Source organism: Rhizomucor pusillus, assembly GCF_041956525.1.
Source record: "Rhizomucor pusillus strain CBS 183.67 unplaced genomic scaffold VTP01scaffold_10, whole genome shotgun sequence".
Taxonomy (NCBI): Eukaryota; Fungi; Mucoromycota; class Mucoromycetes; order Mucorales; family Lichtheimiaceae; genus Rhizomucor; species Rhizomucor pusillus.
This window is the reverse complement of record NW_027192152.1, coordinates 510,982-536,020: the sequence shown is the minus strand read 5'-3', so window position 1 is coordinate 536,020 and position 25,039 is coordinate 510,982. Positions and strand designations below refer to the sequence as shown.

At 45.0% G+C, this 25,039-nt stretch overlaps 10 protein-coding genes across 10 annotated transcripts; 4 read left to right on the top strand and 6 right to left on the bottom strand.

Moving 5' to 3' along the window:
• Positions 1-16: 16 nt before the first annotated feature.
• Positions 17-3,162, top strand: VTP01DRAFT_1204 (uncharacterized protein; the record flags this gene model as incomplete). The annotated part of the gene is made up of 13 exons (XM_069379529.1): positions 17-101; positions 175-272; positions 339-419; positions 503-675; positions 756-824; positions 884-962; positions 1,016-1,150; positions 1,208-1,382; positions 1,440-1,483; positions 1,560-2,264; positions 2,326-2,411; positions 2,475-2,553; positions 2,626-3,162. The coding sequence occupies 13 exons, from the start codon at positions 17-19 to the stop codon at positions 3,160-3,162; spliced, it is 2,346 nt and encodes a 781-aa protein (XP_069238612.1).
• A 776-nt stretch (positions 3,163-3,938) lies between these two features.
• Positions 3,939-5,341, bottom strand: VTP01DRAFT_1203 (uncharacterized protein; the record flags this gene model as incomplete). Its single annotated transcript, XM_069379528.1, has 2 exons — positions 3,939-4,104; positions 4,173-5,341. 2 exons carry the CDS (start codon positions 5,339-5,341, stop codon positions 3,939-3,941), a joined length of 1,335 nt encoding a protein of 444 aa, XP_069238611.1.
• A 511-nt stretch (positions 5,342-5,852) lies between these two features.
• VTP01DRAFT_1202 (uncharacterized protein) lies at positions 5,853-7,129 on the bottom strand (the record flags this gene model as incomplete). Its single annotated transcript, XM_069379527.1, has 3 exons — positions 5,853-6,422; positions 6,480-6,555; positions 6,624-7,129. The coding sequence occupies 3 exons, from the start codon at positions 7,127-7,129 to the stop codon at positions 5,853-5,855; spliced, it is 1,152 nt and encodes a 383-aa protein (XP_069238610.1).
• A 1,243-nt stretch (positions 7,130-8,372) lies between these two features.
• VTP01DRAFT_1201 (uncharacterized protein) lies at positions 8,373-10,234 on the top strand (the record flags this gene model as incomplete). Its single annotated transcript, XM_069379526.1, has 6 exons — positions 8,373-8,669; positions 8,738-8,886; positions 8,947-9,034; positions 9,100-9,244; positions 9,307-9,830; positions 9,887-10,234. The coding sequence occupies 6 exons, from the start codon at positions 8,373-8,375 to the stop codon at positions 10,232-10,234; spliced, it is 1,551 nt and encodes a 516-aa protein (XP_069238609.1).
• Positions 10,235-10,541: 307 nt separating this feature from the next.
• On the bottom strand, positions 10,542-12,335 carry VTP01DRAFT_1200 (uncharacterized protein; the record flags this gene model as incomplete). The annotated part of the gene is made up of 1 exon (XM_069379525.1): positions 10,542-12,335. One exon carries the CDS (start codon positions 12,333-12,335, stop codon positions 10,542-10,544), a length of 1,794 nt encoding a protein of 597 aa, XP_069238608.1.
• A 1,231-nt stretch (positions 12,336-13,566) lies between these two features.
• Positions 13,567-15,648, top strand: VTP01DRAFT_1199 (uncharacterized protein; the record flags this gene model as incomplete). Its single annotated transcript, XM_069379522.1, has 9 exons — positions 13,567-13,648; positions 13,708-13,793; positions 13,850-13,962; positions 14,030-14,249; positions 14,321-14,414; positions 14,479-14,575; positions 14,667-14,871; positions 14,927-15,025; positions 15,097-15,648. The coding sequence occupies 9 exons, from the start codon at positions 13,567-13,569 to the stop codon at positions 15,646-15,648; spliced, it is 1,548 nt and encodes a 515-aa protein (XP_069238607.1).
• A 304-nt stretch (positions 15,649-15,952) lies between these two features.
• VTP01DRAFT_1198 (uncharacterized protein) lies at positions 15,953-16,327 on the bottom strand (the record flags this gene model as incomplete). Its single annotated transcript, XM_069379521.1, has 3 exons — positions 15,953-15,974; positions 16,035-16,223; positions 16,293-16,327. 3 exons carry the CDS (start codon positions 16,325-16,327, stop codon positions 15,953-15,955), a joined length of 246 nt encoding a protein of 81 aa, XP_069238606.1.
• A 356-nt stretch (positions 16,328-16,683) lies between these two features.
• VTP01DRAFT_1197 (uncharacterized protein) lies at positions 16,684-18,256 on the top strand (the record flags this gene model as incomplete). Its single annotated transcript, XM_069379520.1, has 7 exons — positions 16,684-16,695; positions 16,783-17,088; positions 17,154-17,423; positions 17,483-17,602; positions 17,660-17,776; positions 17,837-17,991; positions 18,052-18,256. 7 exons carry the CDS (start codon positions 16,684-16,686, stop codon positions 18,254-18,256), a joined length of 1,185 nt encoding a protein of 394 aa, XP_069238605.1.
• Positions 18,257-18,460: 204 nt separating this feature from the next.
• VTP01DRAFT_1196 (uncharacterized protein) lies at positions 18,461-20,230 on the bottom strand (the record flags this gene model as incomplete). Its single annotated transcript, XM_069379519.1, has 3 exons — positions 18,461-19,714; positions 19,787-20,119; positions 20,174-20,230. The coding sequence occupies 3 exons, from the start codon at positions 20,228-20,230 to the stop codon at positions 18,461-18,463; spliced, it is 1,644 nt and encodes a 547-aa protein (XP_069238604.1).
• Positions 20,231-20,363: 133 nt separating this feature from the next.
• On the bottom strand, positions 20,364-24,848 carry VTP01DRAFT_1195 (uncharacterized protein; the record flags this gene model as incomplete). Its single annotated transcript, XM_069379518.1, has 17 exons — positions 20,364-20,511; positions 20,570-20,862; positions 20,926-21,152; positions 21,216-21,429; positions 21,481-21,675; positions 21,727-21,921; positions 21,972-22,163; positions 22,213-22,380; positions 22,451-23,209; positions 23,269-23,413; positions 23,467-23,712; positions 23,768-23,934; positions 23,991-24,086; positions 24,144-24,256; positions 24,317-24,604; positions 24,656-24,743; positions 24,810-24,848. The coding sequence occupies 17 exons, from the start codon at positions 24,846-24,848 to the stop codon at positions 20,364-20,366; spliced, it is 3,573 nt and encodes a 1,190-aa protein (XP_069238603.1).
• Between the last annotated feature and the right edge of the window lie 191 nt (positions 24,849-25,039).

The following is a 25,039-nucleotide window of genomic DNA, read 5'->3' as shown; positions in this document are numbered from 1 at the left end:
TCTTTCCTCTTCCGACATGGCAGATTACTGCTCAAAGATCATACTCGATGCACACCCTACTGCTCTGAATCCGTTAAAGATAGCTGCCGATCCCGATATTCGTAAGCTTTTACACACCCATAATGACTTTTCATTGATCTTGATCGCGGTAACGTTTGTAATTTGCATCCAAAGAACAACTCCCACCACCGCCTGTTTGGTCCGCCATGGTCAAGGGCACTTTGGAGTACCTGCGTATAACTTGGGATAGCTTCGCTCCAAAACGGCCTAAAGTATGTGGTCTAGGATTGTAGCAACGAAAACAGTTGATTCAAAACCAATTGGTACGTGTCATATAGCTGGGCATCCACGTCGCGTCCGGCGTAAAGGCCACAAGCTCCATATGCACGGAGCAGCCTGGCGATTGCAATTTATCAAAGGTTAGAATGAGTGAAACGTTACTACTTTTCTTTTCTATTTTGTGAAAAAGGGGCATGAGTGTTAAGAATATCCGTAAAAAAAGGTCTTGAAAAACCTGGCAAAGAGCTATCCATCAAAAGGGCCCGTCGATCCGCATAATTCACGTCAAAATTGGTGGTCTTCTGTGTTGGGGAATGCCATGAGTTCAACCACAAACACTTTTTCTGCCAGGAAACATACTCGTATCATTATGTTCTTGATGAGTGACGACGCGAGGTGAGAGTTGGGCCTTCAGCTGGCTGACTGTGTATATGTATATCATTTTCCACTGATAAGCTTCTAAAACAATCGAAAAGAAGTATAGAGTCTCAGATCACCGCATTGAACAAAGATATTGTTTCCACTTATGTCAAGACACAGAACTGGTATATATATCGTCTTGTTCTAAACTATCGCAGTCTAATTAATCAAACGTTTTCCTTAGCTACGACAGAATCGATTTCAATGTTGTTCGGATTTGCTGGGAAGAACAGGAACAATTGTTACCAGATACGCATAAAAAGGTTGGACTTCACATATGCACAATCTAACTGTCCGCTGATCACTCGTTGAAAAGCTGCTTAACGATAGGATCAATGTATATGTCCACAACGTGTCTGTGGACATGGATGATATCGTACAATCCATGCGCAATCTTGCACAACTGCATTGTAGTCTAAAGAGCGTGCGGATTACTCAGATACCCATGAACGTAAGCTCGCTGTTATCATATAAAAGCTCATAGATCGGATATTAACAGCAAAGATAGAAAACGTCGACGATCGATCTATCAACGCATCAAGTCACCTTTCTATACCGAGAAACAGAGCTAGCAGAAGCTGAAAAATCGTGGCCGCCATCGAAGCGAGTTTTTGATCCGAGTTTTTGGGATAATAGGGTCGAGGAACTCGTGTATGTCAAGCGCAGCAAGCGTCCCGTGCAAGGCACGTACAATGAATGAAGCACTTAACAGTTGAATATTTACCTTTCTACCATGCTAGTGGACGGATGGTGCACAAGCATAACTCCGTTGGTACCAGCAGATGTGAGTATCTGTCCAATCATTGCAATATGTGGATCTTTTTCTTAATCACTTACAATATCATATTTTGGCAACGCAGCTCGAATATGCGCCGTCGGATGTGTATGTCAAGACGACTCTAGGTGGCAGCAGTTCTTACTTGACTACGGCCGAGGCTCCGCAAGAATCCTCATCAGGTCAAAAGACATTCACGCACACACTTGTCGGTGACGATGGGCGACTCTTCCTTTGCAAATATGAACCAGTTGAAGACGATTCGATGATGATGCTAGAGTTCCCTGTAAAAGAAGAAGGTCAAGTGTCGTTCCCGGCAGACTTGAAAAGTGAACGTTTATTAAGGGACGTGGTAGCACCAGCTACTACAGGCAATTTACATGCACAGAGTACGCTTGTTGAACGAGATCCGTTGCAATATGCGCCTCAAGCATCCTTCTACACTCTGTTGCGGACATATCCGTCCGTAACTGCTGCCTGGAGTCAAGAGCCTGCCGCCAAGTCACGACCAAAGCATAAAATGACCCTCTTTCTTGAAAAAAGCACAAAGTGGCTCGCTTGTTTCCGCGACAGTGTTGGCACGGAGGAATTCAGCGTTGAGCAAGACGACCGCTCTGTCGTGGATACAGCCCGCGAAGTGGCAAATGGCGAACCTTTATCGAATGGATACGAGTTTATATTGGATTTGCTGCCGCCCATGAGCGATAGTCTTGGAGAGATATGGACGTTTATGATGAAAGACAAGATTCCAAATACGGAAAAAGGACAAATCAAAGCGATCATATCCAGTGTAAGCTTCGAACGCTTAATTAATTTGAAAAGATGTGCTGATGATTTGATGCTGCGCACAGACATTAGAAGAACTGTGGGATGTCATGGAAAAACGGTCTATAAGGAACTTGGCTAGAATTGATATGCATCGTGATTTCTCTCGAGAGTAAGTTATATGAAGTGAAAAAGAAAAGTGGTGGAGAATAGTCTCAATCAACAGTTATGTAAGATTGACGGCCAAACGAATCCTTGTGGCGCTGTGTCTTGTTGGCTGGCGTTTTAAGAACGATTCGCCTTCACACCGCGATGTAAGCCAGAAAAATAATATTGGACATTTGTCTATTACTAAACGATAATGTATATTCACATTGGTTCATTAGGTTTGCGAGTATATGCTATCACTTATCGTCGAACCGAAACAGCAGCAGCAACAGCAACAGCAGCAGCAGCAGGAGGCAAACGCCGCGATGCAACAGCCAGGAGCACAAGCGGCAACAGCACCTACAGACATAGCCTGGCAGCAGGCAAACTCGTACCAAAACATGACGTTGCAAGAGCAGGCTAATGCCGTGTATCAAGACACACTGGAAGAAGCCCCGCGACAAATGCTTCCTACTCCTCAACAGCAGCAGCAACGCGGAAAACGTCCCAGGCGCTGGCCGGATCATACAATTATCCAACCATACCTCAAATCCACACCAGCCTCGAAAGAGGAAAAGGAACTCAGAGAGAAGCTTGAAGCACAGCAGATTGGTCCACCCGGAAGTGCGCTCTGGTACATCAATACGATGAAAACCTTGTCGCTGACGGGAAAGCGAGTCAGTGACGATCAACAGGACGATGAAACCGTGCTCATCTACAAAAAGGGAAGATGGATACGCAGACAGAAGGAGTTTGATGGATATGTAGCGTCTTAGCGTATACGCATACGCTCATTTTGTATGCTTTTTTTCTCTTTTACTTGTGCCAATCCCAAATGGAAAAATTGTGTAAAAATTACCTCCAATGAATATAAATGTCCATGTTGAAATTGGCAGCAGACTGGGAAGGTAGCTCAATGTTCCAGCGCTTGGCGAGCTCGGCAGCTACAGAATTCATTAGCTCGCATTTTTTTTTTTAAAAAAAAAAAGACTTAGTAGTTAGTATATCAGCAGTAACGGGCGGTTTGAAAGGACTGTAAAGTAGAAAGTGCTTGCGTGAATACTTGCGGGTGTGTAGTAGTTGCCAAACAGGTCGATTTTCGTGCACTTATTACACTTGCAAGGGAAGTACTCGAAAAACTTTATGTCGGCAGGCATGTTGAGGCAATGTCGAGATGAAGACCTTATTTTCAGGTGCAGCAATTTCATGTAATCATGCAGGAACTTTGCAGGAACCAATCGGTATATGCAACGCAATTTCACCAGATGTACTTGTACTCAAGAATGCCAATGATTATACAGGTTTTCATTTCTCAGTCCTCATCCTCTACTCTACTACATATTATAATCCGTATCTGGATATTTTGATCTGTAGTCAAAACAATACAGTTTTATATTCTTGCCTTTGTAAAATTGAAACTTGGTAAAATAAGATGGAGGCGACGACGTTACTTTCCAGAAGGTGTGTAGTTCCCGATGTACTGTCCATTTTCCTTTTTAGACTCGCTATACAGTATATTGCAAACAAAGTAAATCATGTAGTGGGGCTAGACTTAGAGTATTCTGTAGAGTGGTATGATGGCAATTTGCTGCGCTGGTTGTCTGTACTGTTCAAAGCCGATTCCATCATCTACAGGCTGACGCACTGGACGGATCACTCTGATATTTGCCACCGGTGAGCTGCTCTCAGCTTGATCGCTGGTATTATTTCCGATATACCTGCAAGCAATGCTCTTAGTATATTTTTATCGCAGAATCTCGATGTTTGAGAAAACGAGCCTAAATACCTCTGGATAAACTGCTGAGTACGATCATGCAATACCAGCCGTCGAGTTTTGCGCGCTGGTTTTTGATCTTCTGACTCTTGCGGTCTCAGTTTTTGATTCCACATGACTTCTCCTGTCCGTTTTCCAAGTGGACTGTGATCATAGATACTCTCAATTGTTCTCGATTGCTCCTCTGTAACATATACAGAGCTAGCACTGCTTTCCTCGATGGGTTTATCTGTTATCTTGCTTGCAGTCAGGGGAACGGGCTGGAGCATATTCTTGAATTGTGCCCAATCCTCAATCAGACAGTTTGCTTTCCATTGTTGGTTTGTTTCCATGCGAGTTTGTGTATCTTGGCGGTCGATGGCGGTAAGAGTACCCTGCTTCTGCCAGCGTGAACTTGCATTATCGAATCCATCCACTGCATCATACTCCTCCTTTCCTTGATCACTCGTCCGTATCGCTGCAGAAGATTCCATAGTCTCGTCAGAGTGTTCTTGTCGCATATCTTGAGATGCCTTCATATCCTTCATAGCACCATGGGTATCCATTGTATTTACGCTGTCATTGTCTGAAACTTTTCCTTGATACGTTTCTTCGTCGGATATAGCGCTGCTTCGGTTATCGATCGTAGCCAAGTACTCTCTCCGCGTTCCACGGCTGCTGATGTTGCTGCCTTCTTCATATTCTTCCTCCCTTAAGTATATCAGACCATCCTCGGTTGCCTGTGTGGTTTTCTGTGCATCATCTTCGTCAGAAGTGCTTCCATCAGACCAGATGCTGCCATCATCTGCTGTGTTGTCCCTTTGGCTATCAGAATGTTTGGTCTGAGTCGACTCTTTATCGATATCCTCTTCTTCAAATTGAAAATACTCCATCTCTTGACTGATCGTACCCAACGGTGGGGTATAAGACGTCTCAACACTATTGTCTCTCGAAGATCCGCCAGAACGTTCTTCTTGACAAGTCGATGATGGACTGTCCACGTTGTCGCGCGACTCCACGAGTGACAACTTCTCCAAATTTCTGGCAAGTGTATCAGCTAGATTTTCATTGCGTGGATCGTCTCTTGATACCAGATAGATGACATCCTTGACTTCGCGGCCATGCTGCCCTCCTTCACGATACTTTCTTCCATGGTCAGATTCCGAGTTTTCATCGTCATCGTAGCCATACTCAGTCTGCATGAAGGAAGTTGGACTTGTTTCATAAGTCAATTGCTTATTTCTTTGTGGAGGATAACCGAAAGCTTCTCCAAAGTTGTCACAATTTGTGTATTTTTTATCAATTTGTTCTAATGATAATGGTGTCATTGAGGTATTTGAAGACAGTGTGCGTCCGAATTCTATGCAGAAGATGGTACGTATTCGCATCGATGAGCATGTAACAGACAAAGCGGTCTGAAGCCTCTGACTACCTCTCTCAGAAAGCCGGTAAGCTATATCAACGTCATCATCTGAATCGGAATCAGCACGATAAAAAGAGGACAAAGCATCTCTGGGACTATTGCTGTCCTGCGAAAGGTAGTTTGTGTTCATAAAGTAGATCGTGAGTGTACAAGATATATGGTAACGTAAGGTACAAGGAAAGCGGGAGAAGGAAGGGAAGAGAAAGAAAAGAGTGGCGGAGCAATGGTGTGGGTGTTAAGGTTATACACGATTCATGCAAACAATGGGTCGAACATTTAGCATTGTTCCATCAGCCCATGACTTGACCCCAGGCGTTGCTCATGGTCTGGACGCCCCAGTTGGCATTCTGCATAGCTTCGGCGTTCGGATTCATTCCTTGAGCATCCTCTCTAACGTGCTTCAATGCAACAATCTTAGTGTAGATCCAAGTGAAGCACGCCATGAAGAAGGAGCCAAGGCCAAAAATCAAGAATCCTGCAAGTTCGGCGCTTCCGGTGCTTGCATCGGTCAGAGCGATGGCGAGTTTCACAAAGAAACCGATGATTAGCATAAGTCCCCACGCAGCGGTCATGATTCGCAAATCCATTCTGAATCGCGCCATGTTGCGATACGTCCAATCGAGTTTCTCGGCCTTTGTCATGCGGCGATCCCGGCTAAGGCGGTGCTCGTCTTGCTTTTGGAGGTCTTCGTCGGTTTCCGCGCGAGGCATGATCTGGTTCGCGAGTTCGTAGATGACAGGACGCATCTTGTAGGAGCCAATGCGGATGGGGATGAGAGATACAAGGCAGATGACACCTACTATCAACGGCACCAAACTTTCCAAGATAGCTGCTGTCACGCCTTCTGGTTCGGCAATGGACTTGAGAGCGAAATTAATAAAGATTTTTCCAAAATCGCGGTCTCACGTTACACTTACCACGATACCGGAAAGGAGAAAGCTCACTCCGGCAATAAGCCCAAGGATATCGAACGTTCTCGTCTTTAACATCCGGCTAAATTTTTTCCAGCATTGTCAGTTCTTTTGTACACTTATTTATCGCTTGTCGTGTTGATATCTTACAGTACTACAATGAGCAAAGGAGGGCACGCTGCCACAACCATAGCTACAATCTGACCAAGATGCGGCTTCAGTAGATGATACAGCAAAATTGGCAGACCAATAGACCACAGGATGGCGAGAATAAAGTTCCAGATGGGTCTTCCACGGATGAACTCAAACGTGAAAATATCCTGAAGCTCACCAAGGTCCATGGGCTTCTCCTCGTCTTGTTCATGTATCCGGTATTTTAAATTCAAGGGTCGATTATCTTCGTTACCATCGGCGTTCACGGGCACGTTTTCAAATGTATCTCGCCGGCTGCTGTTATCGTAGGCATTACCCGCCGGTGGACCGTCAGGAGGAGCAGGAGGAGGAGGCGCCGAGGACGCAGCATTAGCGTATGCATTGCCATGGTAAGGTGGGTAGGCTTGCTGCTGACCGACCGGGTTGCTGTTCGCGTAGCAGTTTTGCGGGTACGCTGGAACATAGTTTACTTGACTTTCTTTAGATCGACTCCAGAAAGGCATGGCCCCCTATGAAATGTTGCCAAGATTTGCATAGCCTGTCAACCCGGGGACAAGTGGCTCGCGTTCCGTTTTCATTCAAACTTCGGGAAACGTTTTTCCCTTTTCCGGATTTTCCAAACTCGAAACAATGGTGGGATACACCAATTCTTGGCAAGAACAACATATCTCGCGTCCTGCACCACGCCTCCCAGATGTTTGTTAGTTGCCCCGTCAGAGAGATTGTAATAGTTATCGCTTTAAATAATATCTGTGTATGCAACGCGATAAATGGACAGCAAGGCAACCAAGGGAAGATGGATTCTGCTCGTCAGCAATCGAGTAAATGTAAGCATTTGTCACCAGTATCGAGAAACCAGATTACTGGAATCGATGTGGACAAGCTACCTTCATATAATGGAATACATAAATTAGAATAGAGTGTGTTTGCATAGACCAAGTAAGATTGCGGATGTTTTCACAGGGACAACACGTTAAGACATTCAATGCTAACCCAGTTCCTGCCAAGGGTGCCTCAAGTTAGCAATAAGTCCTGTTGAAATGATGTTCATTCAGGTCCCTGGCGTGGATTTCGCTATCTTGTGTTGCATTGCTGCTCTAATTGGCCACAAATCTGCCTAATGTCGATTGCGTCCAAAAACATTCAGACTCCTTTTCATCTTTTTCACATCAGGCCTGATACTGCGTGGGTAATATGGAAAGAGTAGCTATGTATATCCTCGTTAGTTGACCTTTCGTATTAAACATTAGCATAATATAAACGTCTTTCAAACCCTTATGCATCGTGACATTCTGTAAAGGGCCCTGATTTCGATATATTTCTTTATCACATCAAAGAAACATACCAGCCTGTTGCGTTCGGAGATGCTGGTACAAAGTGTTGCAGGTACCAATGATCTACAAGTTTCTCACCCATTATGCAACATTCATGCTATACAATGAACCTGTTGTCATCTGATTACGAATAAGTAAAATATAGCTTTAATGAGACTAGATACGATCACAGAGTAACATAAAGCATGTAACCTAAGCAAAACGAGTAATTTCTTATCCACTTTATATTAGCATTGTATTCCTCGAGCGCAGGAAGTAGCCATGACAGAAATGCAAGATTTTTCCAAATTTGGAATGGAGAGAGCGGGGCACGAGTTGCGCAGGAAAAAGGGCGCTCAAAAAGCTGGCCCCGCGCGCGCGCAGTAACTGGGTTCTTTCTCGTTGGATTCTTTTGCTTTTTGTAAAGAACCTCATGCCTACGATCACTTCACTCACCAAGGTGGCTGCGCTGGCTGCCGCCACAGCCATAGTCAGCTTTGGCTGCGTGTCTGCCGAAGGAAACTTTTTGCAGCAACAAGTTGACGGTTTATCGACGTCTTGGCGCCACGGAAAGGATATCCTGCAGCAACAGGAGCTTCCGAACTGGTTTCCCAAGTTCCCCTCTTACGCACGCAACGGTGACTTTATCAAGACTTTCTCACACCCTGCATTCCCTGGATATTCCGTCAGATACAAGAAACCTGCTCTCTGTGATCCTGACGTTAAGCAGGTAAAATCCGATCCCCCCAATCGATCACGATAAAGTTACCTATGCAGTTTTTGCTTCCATGAGTACAGATTAGCGGCTACTTGGATATCTCTGATGACCAGCATTTCTTCTTTTGGTTCTTTGAATCCAGAGACAAGCCTTCCAAGGATCCCCTCGTTCTCTGGCTGAACGGTGGACCTGGCTGCTCGTCTTTAACTGGTCTGTTCATGGAACTTGGGTGAGTAATTCAGAACAAATAGCGTGTGAATGTAGAAGCGCTAACGGATTAGTGATATAGACCATGCATGGTCGATAAGGGCGGTCAAAGTACAAGCTACAACAAGTATTCCTGGAACAACAATGCAAACGTCATCTTCTTGGACCAGGTATGTGAAAATTCAAAGGAGAATCCCGTTTCAGATACAGTGCTTACTAATGAGTGGTGTTTCAGCCTTTGAATGTTGGTTACTCGTACGGCAGAGGAGGCGCCTCCAACTCGGTCGATGCGGCCAAGCATGTCTATGCTTTCCTTCAGCTTTTCTTCAAGGAATTCCCCGAGTACGCGTCGCTTGATTTCCATGTTGCTGGCGAGTCATGTGAGTAATCTCCGTCTCTTCGGCGTTCCCCCGGTCCTAATCTTGCATCCCACCCACCGCAGATGCCGGACATTACATTCCCGCTATCGGCACTGAGCTCAACAAGAACAACAAGGGCAAGTTCACGACAGCTGGCCTGCGTGAAAATGCGCAGTCCTTGGCTCCTATCAACCTCAAGTCCCTCCTTATCGGTAACGGCTTGACCGATCCTTTGATCCAATACAAGTATTATGCCAAAATGGCCTGCGAAAACTCTTACGGCCCCGTCCTTGATAAACGAACCTGCGATACAATGGAACAACAATATCCCGCCTGCGCTCGTCTCATTGAAGGCTGCTACAGCTCTGGAAGCGTTTTCACTTGCTTGCCTGCCGCCATGAAATGCAACAAGGACCAGATCTCGCCCTATCAGCAAACCGGCAGGAATGTGTACGATGTGCGCAAGGACTGCGAAGGCGGCGACCTCTGCTACCCTATCATGGACGATATCTCAAAGTACCTCAACAAGGAAGATGTCAAGAAGGCTCTTGGTGCGCAGGTCGATAACTATGAGAGCTGCAACATGCAAATCAACTTCAAATTCAACGTGAGTCCTCTGCCTCTGTCCTTTACAATCGCCTAGATTTATTGATGATACTCTAGATGGCGGGTGACTGGATGCGCCCTTACGTTGACGATGTTCCACCGCTTCTTGAAGATAACATCCGCATCCTTATCTACGCTGGCGACGCAGACTACATCTGCAACTGGATGGGTAACAAGGCATGGACTGTCGAACTGCCCTGGGAAGGCCACGAGGAGTTTGCACGTGCCAATGACACCGAGTGGAAATCGACTATTACTGGAAAGCACGCCGGTGATTTGCGCAGAACTGAAGATGGCCGATTTGCTTTCTTGCGCGTTTTCGGTGCTGGACACATGGTTCCTTACGACCAGCCCGAAGCTGCTTTGGATATGCTCAATGACTGGGTTAAGGGCAAACTCGAGTAAACGTCAACATCCTAATGGATGCAGAGCGAGTTTAATGTTCTCACTTTTATCTCGTTGTTTTCTTTTCGTGACAAAGAAGCATACATATACAAGCTGCTAGGAGTGTGATGAATGGATGTACAATATTTCACAATGTCACGTTATATAAACGGATCATTCGATTGAATCATCCCCTCACTTGTCAAGTGTTAATTTCTCAAACATAACTTTGATGGATGGATGGATGGGTAGATGAGAAATATTATAATACGGATATATTTGAAGGATTAGATCAAGAGAGAAAGAGAGTGATAAAATAAGGTATTCATTATTTCTTGGCTCCAGCAAAAAGTTTCGTCAGAGATACTTTTTTGCTAACAAAGGAACGCACGACAGAGTTCTTGTTATCCTTGACTGACGATTTGTCAGTTAACTTTCTGCTGAATGGTTTTGTTGGGAACGAGCGGCTTTTCGTGAGGACAGGCATACTTGAAGTCTCAGGGATCACTTTGTCTTCAGCGTCCTCGCTGTTTGCAACAAAAGAGCGACAGTGTTGATCCATTTGCGGCGAAGTAGGAATGGGCATAGGAGGTGGGACACATCGAGGAGCCAAATTTTTGCTGATAGGTCGAAAAGCAGAAATGCTGGACTCGCTCCGTGTAATGATATTGGTGGTATTATTATTATTATTACTACTATTAGCGACAGAGTTAGAGGAGTGCGTGTAGTTTTGTATCAGTGCAGTGTAAAGATCATCCTCGTCCAGTTCTTCTGGCACGGAATTAATCCGACTATTGTCCGATGACGACGATGACAAAGACGAAGATGTTGACGACTGATGAACGCTGTTGTTGTCAGAAGTGCTCTGATGAGGCGAGCGGTGAGCGCTGTGATACGAAGTGCTGCTGCAACTGCTACTTCTTGCCAATGGCTGGGTGTGCTCTGCATCAACCGCGGACAGACTCTTTTTGATAACTGGATAGTTGCAAAACACGCAGACGCTCGAGTAGTTATTGTTGCTGTTGCTGTTGCTGTTAGTACTATTGCTGCTCTGTCCGTTACTGAACCAACTTTTCCAGTATCCGGTATCTCCGTAGCTTTCATCGCTGCTACTGCTGATATTATCGTCGGCTGCAAACTTGCTACTGGTTGTACCGTAATCGATCTGGCGAGGATAGTATCGGTGGTAATTAACTGCTGGTTGGAATCCACCAGACATGCAATAATCCTGTTGCTCATATTCAAATTGCTGCTGATACTGCTCCTTTTCCTCTTCATCTTGTTGCTGTTGCTGCTGCTGCTGCTGCTGCTGCTGAGACCGGCTCAATGTGCAGTTAGGTGCAGACGGCGATGGAACTAGGCGCAATGGACGAGGCGACAACGATGTCGTCGTTGTTGTCGTCGTCTTTTTTTCTTCCTGCTTGCGTCTTTCCAACTTTCCAGGACTCCAAATGATCCCCATTTCTTGGTCGCTGCTCCGGTTCGTTCGGTCAAGCCGGCGAAGCAGAGGCGCATGCATTTCTTGGTCTTGTTCGTCGGCCAGCGACGTCAGTGAAGATCTCTGCTGCTCTTTAGTTTGGTGCCGTGGAAGCAGCGGCGATAGCGATAAAGAAGAGGAATCAAACGTAACATTGTCCTTAACGTCGAACGCGGTTGACAGCTCCTGCCGTGCTTGCAGCAGCCGCTGCATCATCCGCAGCCCCAGGATATTTACAGTACGAATAGCCTCCATCTGATCCAGCGTATCCCGCGTGTTCCATGCTTGGGCGCATTGCATGATATGCTGCGAGTCTACCCATTGCTCGTCCAGAAACCGATCAATGAAGTGCAAAAGACGGGTTTCTCGAGAGGCATAGTCGGCGACGCTGCTGGCGGCGCTGCTGCTGCTGTCAGTTTCCGTAGCTAGCGCTGCCGACGAGGATGATGATGCAAAGACGTGCTGTGTCGTCCATTGCTGGACGAGCTCCTTGTATTCTGTTAAAACAGTGGGGTCTTTTGGATCATGCAACAGTGGTTTGCGTGTAACATAGGTTGCGAATCTGGGTAATGGTTGGTCGTCTTTTAACGAGTGTGAAGGGCGGTGCGCGTCCTGCGCTGACACCTGTTCAGAAGCACAAAGCATAGATGATGCTGGGCGATGAAGGATGATAAAAGGACGGTAAAGGGACAGATAGAGCAAATAAAAGATAGAAATGTCACTGCTTCTTTGACCTCGTCTTCCTTGTTAAAAGTATTACATTCCAAAGTATTAAAAAAGGCGACCCATCCCTGTCAAACGATGAACCCCTTTCAATTTGCCCTTTCTTCTGGTCTCTCTATCTCGATATGGTAATTTATCGTCTTGCATGCACAATATCGTGTATGGAATGCAACATGCGCTAGACTATTCTACCAACCTATTTTACTTTTACATGCAAGAACAAGGACTAAAGCAGGACACTTTGGAAACAACTTAGATTGCTATTTATATATTTCTCTGTAAGTTTGGATGACCGTATTCACTTATGAGATCTTCATAAATTTCTACTACGTTAATACACAATGTAATAAGTGGTAAGCGTCTGGCAAGTCGATCTAGCTAAATTGTATATTCGTACATTGTTCTGGTGTGAAGTCATAATGATATTGATTTCCTCTCCAGTTGGCGGCTCCTGAGGAGGAAAAAAGTTGTAGAAAATGAAAAAAAAACGGTTTGTGGCAAGATATTTGATGTAAGGAGCTTTGTCACTATTTTAATGAAAATAAACGGCGATAGCTTTCAAACTAATAAAAAGATATAATAGAAGAAAACCTGTATGTGCCTCGCAACCTCCTTCCATATCTGGCGGGACACCGCAACTTGTTTAAAACTATTATTGACAGCCGATTTGTCCCGAAACTGTACTGTTCCTCTAGTATCCCTTGAGTATAGTTATATGCTAACTGTTCTTAAGCATTGAACAAACGTTAGAGGGATCAATGATCGATAAACGCTGGTGGTTGGCTAATGGAAAACTCACACGAAGATGGAACAACGCGTGTTGTCCGATACAAGACGATTTGACTATCATTTATTCTGTCGATTTATATTGACATATGACGGGGAATGTGAGCAAGTGAAGACGACCACGAAAAGGGTTTCGGTGAGTAATCAGCACAGGTTGATTTTATCCTCTTGAACCTGTTTCATTTGTATGATTCCTGACAACAAGATGATATCTGATGTGTTTCTGCATGCGAGGACACAAACTTGCTCGTGATCGCAGGTCGTCCGGTGCGACAATGCTGTCTTTCAATATCGTGAACATTGTTTACTTGTATGAAACGGATAACCCACGCATCTTTCTCCTTCCTTTCCCTCTTCAGTCTAAAGCATGCCACCTCGGACAAGCAAAAGACAAGAAAGTGTAGTAGCAGATGAAAAAGGCATATGCAAATCTCGCTTTTTTTCCGAAGGTACCGCAAACACGTTAAGTCTGACATTGATTCACACTCGAGCTCTTATCATGTCAAAGAGAATACAGCTCGGTCAAAGGAATCAGCTCCCTGTGCGTGGCAGAAAACGCGTATTCCACCATGTATAAAGATAGCTTCGATACGGGTAGATTGACAGTACAAGGATTGGCGCATTTATTTTGACACGGGAAAAAAATATAGGACCGCCTACGTGCCAGTAGTCAGCCGCCGTCTGTGCAAGCTGCAACGTCAACAATAACAGATCAAGAGGAAGAAACGGGATCTGAGTTTTTCAAACAAACAATGCTGGAGAGGTACGAGCAGATACGTACGTATGCTCTGAGCCAACACTAAAGAAAACCGAAAATCCTGTTTATGCAGTCAAAAAATCGAAACCGTGAGGAAGCAAAGCTTCTTCAGCGAAGAGTTGACCGAAGAAGAACGCGACATTGTTGCCAAACGAGTAGCTCTTCAGCAGCGACAGTTTGCAGAATATGAACGACGAGAGAAGATTCGCAAATCCAAAGCTATCCAGGCCATGTTTGAGCACGTCAACAATGAGGAAATACAGGAAATGCTTTTGGACTGCGACGATAATGAGGCATGTACACTAGCTTAAAAACAAGCATTCAATAATATCGATTTGGTGTTGTTATTAACGGCAGTTTACAGGACGAAGTGATATATCGTTTGACTCAACCTAGTTATTTGTACGAAATTCGAAAGCAGATTGCTTTAAAGTACTCGCAAGAGGAAGCAGAGATAGGTATGACAAATACGGGAACAAATACTACTTTTCGATTACAAACCCACTGTCTTATCGTAACAAGGACCAGGTCTGAGTGCTGCTCAGGAGGCAGCATACCAGCAATTGCTAAAGAAACGATCTCGTACACTCAAAAGAACAACAAATGACAATGCCAAAAAGTAAGCTTGACAGAGGGAGAGAGAGAGATATAGCCTGAGAATTACAGCAACCGCCAAGTTCTGAACATGTTGTAAAATATATCTAAAACAGACAGTACCGTATGGGTGGGCGATTAGGCCTCGATGAAGCGCTGCAGCAGGTCCAAAAGCACCGGCAAGCGGATCCAGAAAAGGCATTTGAAGGATGGTCCCAGGCACGTATACGTGCCTATCAAATGATCAATGAAAACCCCAACAGTTACTACTACCGTTTCAATGCACCCGGTGAAGTGCAGCGGAGAGGTCAATGGACCGAGGTAACTAAGCCATTAACACGGAAGCACAGGATAAAGTACTCAGACTACCACATAGGAAGAGCAAAAATTGTTTTTCGAAAGACTCGAAGAAGTCGGTGCGAATGGGCAGTGGGGTATTTTTAGCATGAAGATCCCAGGACGAGTTGGATACCAGGTACGACGAACCAAGCGTTTGACAAACCACAAAGGAATGGTTTAAAATGACAACAGCGCGGCGCGTAACAGTGCTCCAACTTCTATCGGTTGCTGGTGGAGACCAAGAAAATCAAGGACCCGAATTATGTTTTGGATGAGCGAGGCAAGGCGCATTATTTGTTTGACAAGAAAAATGCCAATGGCGAGACCACAAAGACCTTCCGCACGCACAACAAGAACCCCTTTGCTGCAGAAAGCAGTTCTTCGGCGGCGGCATCGACATCGGTCTCCAGGCGAAAGCAGCAGCAGCAACAACAACAACCAAAACAACAAAAGAAACGCGTTCGACGAAATCCTACCCCTGTCACAGATGACGATGAACCCGAATACAGCAGACAAGTGAATCGGGAACCATCTCCGGTGATTGACATTGACGACGATAGCAGCAGCGGTGGCGTGAGACGCAGTAAACGGAAAAGACGACCGACGGCTGCAGCTATAGAAGCTGGGCTCGTTCCAGAAGACAAACCGTATTGCTCGTGGGATGCAAGCCTCGTAGCCAGCAGCTCGTCTTCACGACGACGTCGTGCCAACAAGTCTTCTGAGGAATCTTCTTCGTGCCCATCTAGCAGCAAGGACTGAGGAAAAAAAAAGATAATCCTCGGTGTAATTTCAACATTTCAAAAAAGATCGTCGCCCCAACCAAGGAGTGTAGGGCCGTGTAAAAGGTCTTTATGATTCTGGGACCCGTGGGAACATCAAACCTGCATTCTCGATGTTGCAAAAGTGGTGGAATTTATATCTGCTGTGTATTTTAAATGACTTTACATCGGAGACGGGGGCATGAGAAGAAGGGGGAGCTCAAAGCTGGGGTTGGGGTAATAGAAACACAAAAACAACGTAACTTGGTGATGATTGATGGTCGTGTGTTGCAGTGGATATCGGCTTACACGCCGCCGCCGCTACGGCTAATTTACAAAATCGAGTTTAGTTTGTTTTTTCCTTGTGTATATTATCTTTCAAAGTACCTCACGTCGCGAAGACCAATGCCGTTGTTACGTCTCTTCCAGTCTGCTCGCACACGTTCCAGTGCCTCAGAGTCATGCGAGGGTTCACCAGATGGCACAAACTTGAGCGGATGTGCCGTGGCTGCACGATGTTTGCTAGCGTGGACAGAAAGATAAGCAAGACCTGCAACAACGGAGAACGGAACGGTCCTTCGCAGAACGCAAATTAAATATATATGAGTATTCGACTGGCAATTGATGCAGCCCTTAAGGAATTACCAGAATAAAGGTCCGTGGTGTGTGTGAGGTGCCATTTTATTTTCTTCGCTCTTCAATCGAAAGTATGGGAAAAAAGAGAAAAGGAGATTAAGAAGAAAAAGAGAAGCGAGGACTTTTTTTTTTTCTTTTTGGTCTCGTTCATGCAGTTTCACTCCATTTTTTCACGGCTGATCCCGACCACCCCGCGGAAGGGCCGTCTCTCTCTCTCTCCAAGCTTATGTCGCAGCAATCAAAAGCATGGATCCAACAACGAATGTCTCTCCTCAAAAAACAAGGAGGCTTCGCATTCAATCAAGATCTCTTCATTTCCATTCTATTGTGCCTTGTTTCCGGAAAAGATAGGCATATTATATTCACGGCACCGTCTCAACATTTACCTGCACTCTCCCAAATGGCAACTCTTGTATGTTTTCTGCATGAAGAGCATTCAGTGCCCGCTTTCATTATTTATATCAACGAAACCAACAAAAGAACACGCTACATATATTAGGTCTGCAGGAGCTTATTTGGGTTCTCAACTGCAACCATAGTATGTCAACGGAGACAGAGTCCGTCTGATCTTGTCCGTTCCTTGTTTGCAGCCACGCGTGAGGAGCAATTCTATGATACCCATGATCACACAAGCAACAACGGCAGCAACAGCAATAGTAATAGTAATAGCAATAGCAATAATACCCGGCCATTTAGTGATTATTCAGGCGAGCACTCTGTGAAGCCCAGCCAACAATCCGCCAAATCAACCAAAACTGTAGACTCGACGAGACAGTCGCTCCAGACATTTAACAACAATTCACCGGTAAAATCTTCCCCAACATTGTTGAGTCTCTCACCCGTCATCTGATGATGGCCATTTTCTCCCAGGATGAAGATATGCATCATCCCGTGAGTCCTATAGATTTCAACGTCTCTGCAAGGCGTCGGTCACCACCCATATTCCGCAGCACCGTAACATCATCTGCAGCGGATACACACCACAACCGCGAAGCCGGACGGAACTTTTCAGATCATGCATTGATGATGGGCGATATTTCAAAGCCAGGCAGCAGCAGTACGAGCGGCAAGCTGGCTCAGGCTGTTATCGTACAAAGATTGAATGAAGCAGATGAACTGGTTCAAGCGACATTGTTGGAAGTATGAACTGCATTGTGCTAATTGGCCGACACAAAAACAACATGTTAACCCTTCAAAAGTTAATTGCCACAAAAGAACTCAAGGTCTCAAATGCCCGTTACACCGTCCCAAAGCCATATTTTTTGGTCATCGCCTTGCTGCCTAAAGATTTTCACCGCAATTCCATCCATTCACAGCTGGTAAGATGAAGCACGTTATACCTTTTATATGTTGCGTCTAAGTATATATATATGCAGATTAACCGCTTCTCTGTGAGCTACGACTTTGACGAAGATGCCTTCATGCACGCTGGAGGGGTACCAACAGCAAACGCCAAGATCCCTCATCGGCGGATGGCGCTTGTGAAGCACGAGGTATATCTAAAAGGAAAACCCAATCAATTTCATTGGATACTCATCATGCGTGAAATACAGGAAATCAAAATGCTTGCTGAGCAAGCTAGCAAGGTCCATGTCGATATTGATATCACACGTTACATTAGGGATATTGTGGTCGGGTTACGCACCCATCCTCTCGTGCGAGGTGGCCTGACAGCACGTGCTTCCCAGGACCTTGTCTCCGTAACAAAGTATGTTCCACGCTTACTTGCTGTCTAATTATGAACATTTTAACCGTTACTTGTGCAAAGGGCTCTGGCAACCTTGTTCCGTCGTGATTATTTGACACCTGATCTTGTGTCTATCGCGGCAGATAAGGTTCTAGGACATCGAATACATCTGGTAGAGACCCCGACCACGAATACAACAGAGAAGGATGAAGAAAAGGACACACGCAAAGTGACAGCCGCCGAGATAGTAGCTGAAGTGATTCGGATAGTTTACGTGCCCGTATAACCAACGTCAACGGACCTCCATGATATGCATCGGAAACAATAAGAGTAGCATATACAAATTTAATAACAATAATAATGAGAATACAACAGTACAGATGTATTGTACAAACATGAAATCAGAAATCGTGCGCATATACACCGAGAAAGAAAAAGAAAAGATGCGTACGTATGTATATATGACTGTGCTTGCTGCGTGTAAAATACATCAAGGCGAAGACGTCGTTGATGCTACTTGGCACTGTTGCTCCAGGCATTTATCTACAATATCGCTTCGGCTATACCGTCGGCTTGACCGTCGGCTTACTATTTTCAGTCGGTGGCGGTACAAATAGTACCCTGGTTCTTCACTCCTTCGTCGACCGTTGTGAATTTTTTCAGTGGCGCGCAGCGTTTCAACTGGCGTCGATCGCCCAGTAGAGCCACGAGCTACAGTGTCCGGAATTCCGGTATCGCTGATACTTCTGAGACCCAGATATTTAAGCTTTGTCTTGCCGGATCCGACAACGCGTTCCTCAAGCTCGTCTGGGATGATGATCATGCCTGCTGCAACACTTACTCGTCGACCCGAGGGGTTCAAGATAGACTGGTCTGGCAGCATATCCTCGGGCTGTCTGCCATGGAGACCGGTTGTTGCGGCGCCGCTGCTTGTCGGATGATCGGGAGGTACGCTGTGCGCTTTGGCTTTCGCTTCCTCCTGTTCGCGCTTGAGCCATTCGGTCCGATTCGCCTTCAACACGTTGAGCATCTCTTCTGCTGCTGGAAACATGGCTGCAAAGATCTCAAAATACGGGCTCACGACGAAATCCCCAAACTGCAATCCGATCGTGCTCTGGGTCACTTGACTTCTATCCATATTTGGCGATAATGGAAGTCCGTGCTTCCTTTCTTCGTCACCTTGCCGAAAAAATTCTTCACAAACTAAATCAGACCATCTCTCACATATCGGCCACGGCCGCAAAGCGTTGCTGATATCTGCTGCGTGCAGTACTATCTGACATAACATTTGTCTCTCGCGGCTGTTGAGCGACTTGCCACTCATTGGACTGTTGCTCCTTGCTACTGTCGTTGACGATGCATTTCCTTCCATGTATGATTGCATATCAAAGTTATCCAGCGGGCTCTTGTCGCCTTTGCTTTCGAATATATCCTTGACTTGTAACTCTGCTTCCTCGTCTTGCTCCGCAACATCTTCCGCTCGATCCGAAAGTATTTCCAGCAAGTTGGCAAGGTTTTCTTGAAGTTCATAGTGGAATACCATGTCTGTTGCTAGTATCATTTTGATAATCGATGTCCGCACTTGATCAGCCGAAAGCGGCCTTTTCAGGCGAGATAGAAGCTTGTGTTTGGTTATGAGCTCCATCGCCAACGTGCATGAGTAACTTTCTAGCACTGATTTGTTGTTATACCGGATCGCCAACTCGGTTTTCATGTTAACTTGGAAATTATTGTTTAATCCAGGCTAGTTCATCCTGGAGCGTCAGCCCTCAAAACACACGCAATTCCCATACGGAAATTATTATAACAAACTTACGTGGCCCAGATCATGGCATAGACCAGCAATGAACAGCGCCGCCACGTCGATTGGCAGTAAATACTGCGATACATTGTATCTTTCCAGCATATGGAACAACACGAGCGCCACGTCCGCTGCGTGGTAAAACGAATGATATGGGTTTGGCTGGTAACCTTTGTCAACGTCAATAATAAAGTCAAGGAATTCAGAACGCGTAATGTCGAGTGTGGGGTATATTCCTAAGCGTTCAGCATAGTCCAAGAGGATCGTGTAAATCTCGGCCCGTGTCTTGTCCAGCAAGCATAGGTCAAGCGATGGCGGTTTCGGTGTCTCTGAGATCTTCGCTAACTTCTTCACCTGATCTCAGCATTATAAACGATCCTGCTGTATGCTTCGCACGCTTACTTGCTCGATCTCGAATAACGTTGAAGGAGGCAGAGAGTTATGTCTTAATACTAGCATGGTAAGAATCGTAATTACGATCAGGTGAAAACGTATCTGCCACTTTGGAGAAGAGGGGTGTTTGCAAGAAACGTGAGTGGATAAAATTCCCTGCTGAAGAACAGGCGCATGGGTGCATGAATCTGAGAGCGTTTTATTCTGTGTGAGATTCGTATCGAACTCCTTTCTTCTTTAACATCTGATCTGTAGCTTTAATGTAAGAATGATATCCTTCCCAGTCCTTGTCGCCTTCCTCTGGTGTCAGGTTCAGCTCTTGTAGCAATTTCTCAATATGCTTTCGGCTAAGAAATCAAAAAATATTAATGAACGTTCCCCTGCAGATCGTTCGGCTAGACTTACATTTTGACCACGTCGCGTGCCCTTGTCAGCGGTTTCACCAGGACGCTCAGCAGACGGAAGAATCTAAGCATAATAACTTTCTTCGCATTGTCTTTCTGCCGCTGAAATTCGGCCGCTTTTGACAGCGCAAATGTAATTCCATCGATATGGATGCGCGTCGTGAAAGCATCCTGAGGCAGACGACGAGCAGGATCCTGTTGATCTGCCGAGTAAAGAGCTTGACTAAACAATCGTGCGAGTGAGAGTGTCCGATCGATGGAGCGATAGGAACTGCTCACGTGCGCCTCGAATGACTACACATCATCAATGTTCGAACTTAATTTCGATTTCAACACTTCCAACTATAAGTGATTTACCTGTTTCAATGTCTCGAGAAAAGCACGGCAAATATTTCGAGCATTGTCATCACGACCAATGGTATCTTTTGCTAGTTCGTCCACTAACACTTTGATGATATCGTCGATATCCTTGTTAGAATCGTTGTATTGACGTAATACTAGTGGGGCATGTGAGATGTCCAACACATTGACATTAATTGCTCGTGCGGTGTTGCCGATTAATCGTACAAATCTTTCGGAAAGCACTGTGCATTGGAGATATAGTATCTTCAGTAATTGTCATTTTAGACAATGCTTTTCTTGCGTACCTTGTTGTTCTTCTGCCTGATTTTGATCTTCATTTTGTTCATTCATATCGTCATCTTCCTTGTTGAGAGATTCTTCCCATTCTTTGATTTCACGTTCAATATACTGTTTGCATTTTTCCTGAATATCTTGAGGGCATGATCTTCGTAGTATCTCATTTTCAGCAAAGATTCCACTTGAAAATATCCAATAGATATCCATTAAAGCGCCAAATGCCTAATTCAATAAGCTTAGCAAAAGCCTTTTCAAAGCTGAATAGCGACTTACAATCGATGTGACTTCTGGCTGCGGCTTTCGATCAGTTGCAGTAACAAGCGGTATGAATTTCGCAAGCATCCAGTCACGCCGGCGTTCAACTTTAGATATCATCCTTCCAACTTCGTTGTCATCAGCTTCCGGTGTAATTTTTTCGCATTTCCAGACGAGATAACGGAAGAGGATTGCAATTGCGGAAAGTACCATCTGTCGATTCCATTTAGCAGCTTATAACCCTGCATGAAGTTTTCAACTTGCCTCTTTTTCATTTTCGTGTGCCGAAACAGCTCTGTCAAGAATACAGCCTACTAATTCCACAACATCTTCTTCCATATCGTCTGATTGATCCATAGTATCTGTGATGTCAATAAAATTGATGAAGCATTCTAGACGCTTCATGCTAGATGATATGGAGTGAATATCGTCAGCGTCGAAACAAGCTGCTGCAAGATCCTAGTGACGAGTTAGCAACAGCCTTGATAAGCGATCCGACAATGAGCTACCTTTCCGCGACAGGCATCTCGCATATGTGCAGCTATTTCCTCTCGTATTTCGGCGAGCTGTTTGCCATTGACTTCATCCAGATAGCTAGCCTCTGACATATGGTGCAGTGATTTTGCGCATGCATTCAGCAAATCGTAGGTCGTAGCGCCCAGATAAATTTTCCGTATAATCTCGATAAGATCTTCGTATGACTGATGTACGTGGTCAGTAAATAATTATCTTGGTCATATCGCTACTTGCCTTTTGCATGCGTAGCTCTGCATAGACGTCAAGGTTCATAAATTGCGGTATAGATGCAAGCTTGGTTACGTTTGCTGTATTATCAGAATATTTTGTCAGCAGACGTGGTAACGCTTCGATCAGGTACCGCGATATCTTGTTCCGGTTCTCTTCCAACTGGGATTTATCCTGAAAGAAGACGGATTTTGTTAATAAAAATGATTAAAGTATTTGCGGTTCATAAGTGGTGGACACTTACGGTCAGCTTTTTTCTATCCTTGGCTTTGATGTTCACTCTGTCGCATCCCTTTGTAATTATCAGATTGATGCTCGCGGTCAATATGTTGACAATGATGGATTCCTCAGCCTCAGTAAGACGGTAGCAGCTTGCGATAGCAGAGTTATTCATGCTATCTTCGTTGTTCTGCGTGAGAGAATGATCCCGGCTGAGATAGTCGGCAATATTTTCATAGTCCTGTAAAGCATCCATATGGCCCCAAAGAGAATCAACAGCATTGTTAATCATGACATCTGTATCCCAAGTTTCTTCCTCGGTCATTGCCATCGAATGCTCGTTCCTTTCAATGTCTTCTGATGTTTCTTGTTCGGCTGACGTTCGCTCGACGAGAAAGCTGGCGATACACTTGAGAGTGATCCACGTCTTATTGATGTTTTCCATGGAAGCTTCAGCTTGTTTGATCGCCGGTTGGATGTTCACCTGGTCCAGAACCGTCTTTGCAAGAGGACCTGCTGCCTTCCGGACACGGCTGCTATCAGTCAGGATAAGTGCTAGGAGATCGTCACGACCAGATGATGAGATAAACCGTTGATTGTGCTGATAGAGTGTGTGACATAGATCCAAAGCGCTAACTCTAGCGAATGTGTCGATGTCATACATTGCTATTTCTTCTAAGCGCGTTCGGAAGCGCATTGTAAATGTACCGAGTTTTTCGGCAATTCCTTCCAGTTTGTAGAGATGATTGACAGACTTTATAGCTTCGGAACGCACAGATGCATTCTATGAATTGATATAATTTTAAGCAGCTGCTTTCGAAATGCATAGATGTGTAGTCTTACTTGATCATTGAAAGCCCAGCCAAAGTGTCGTAGATATTGATTCTGCACAAAGTAGGCGGGATATAATTGCATCCAATTGCATAGCTCTTTCATACATTCCGTTCTGATGATATATTCGACATCTTTTGCACGATGCTCGAACACGCTGAACGCGGTAAATCATAAATTCATACATAGCGTATGTATAATTGCACAAACCTGTTGAAGAATTCTGCCAAATATTCTTTTAAGTTCTCCTGTTTTCGTTTCAGTGTGCGGCCCCTTTGCTCCAAAAGTCGCTTCTTTTCCGCATTTCTGGCCCGCGCACCGCGACGTTCCTCCGTAGTAAGCTGTCTGTTTGTAATTTCCAGTTCGCTATCGATTTTGTTAGCAAAGGTGCAAAGAGAACCCGTAACTTTGAATGCCATAATAGTTGCAGTGTGGCGGAATGGTCGATATTTGGAGCTACAGTCGATCTATTAACCATCGTTTGCCAGTAACATATTTTTTGTCCCAGTACCTGGACATGGTTGTAAGCCAGCACTGGAGAGTTTCAATGAACATCCCATCATATATGATTTCATGCTGACATTGACCGAGCAACGTTTCGAGGAAGGATAATATATTCCTCTTCAATACTTTGCCGGCTTTGGATTTTGAGATAATTGGATATTCTGGTTGAGGAAGCTATACATCGTCGCGTGGTAAGTCTTTTGCGTCATGAATTGTATTGTTATACCTACTTCAGCCAATTTTTCTTGAAGCTCTTGAAGTACATCAACAGCGACATCCTCTTTTCTGAATGCATCTTCCGTGACAGCCGTCATACATCCACAGCTCTAGTAATCAAATGTTACTTTGACTTCTCCACCATACAAAAGCCATCATATACGCACTCTGATCATAAAGTTAACAAGTTCTCGGAGCGCCTCGACGTTATCTTTTCCATAGCGGGCGATCCAATTATCTGCGACTTCGTCAATATCTGTAGCCTGATCCCCTAGAACATCTATTGATGTTATTTCCGTTAGTGTCAGCATATATAGCTTCGCATTTTACAGAATATTACCATATATTTCATCATGAGAATCCAAAGAAACTTGCTCAAGCAGTTGACTAACATGCGAAATCGAGACTTCAGTGGGTTGAGAGCCATGTGCCTTTCTTCTCTGTCTTTTCGCTGTCTTTGCGCCTCGTTTCTCGGATGCCCGGTCTGTTTTTCGTCGCTTCGTATGACTTTCTTCAATTTCACTTCCACTCTCATCAGAAGAAGCATCCGAGGACGAAGACCTCAACTGATCTTCTTCCTCCTCGGACTGATCACTTTCGTCTTCATTGTTTGCTCTCTTTCTTTGACCTAACATTGTGTTACGCATAGTCTATATCCGACCCAGTTGACTCGGCTTACTTGTCTTTTGCCTAGCAAACAGCTCTTGAACAGTGACATTGCGACTTGCTCGACCCTTGCTCGCTCTGGTTGTTCTAGTTGCAGGTTGCTGCGAACGTGCAAAATCCGCGTTTCAATGCTTGTCCTTAGCAATTATTCTCTAGCTTTCGTTTACCTTCCCCTTGGAAGGCGTAGACTGCGTCGTTCTAGGCATTCCTGTGGGCACAGGTCTTTGTAGGAGGAAAAAGTACAGAAGAAAAGAAAGGCACGCGTACAGACGGTTTAAATTACGATGACGGGCGCGTCTCCGACGCGTCTGCTCTTCGACGCGACATGCAGCTTAAGGAATATATGTAGAGAATACAATGATTTTAATGATAAGTTTACAAAAACGATGGTTGTAAA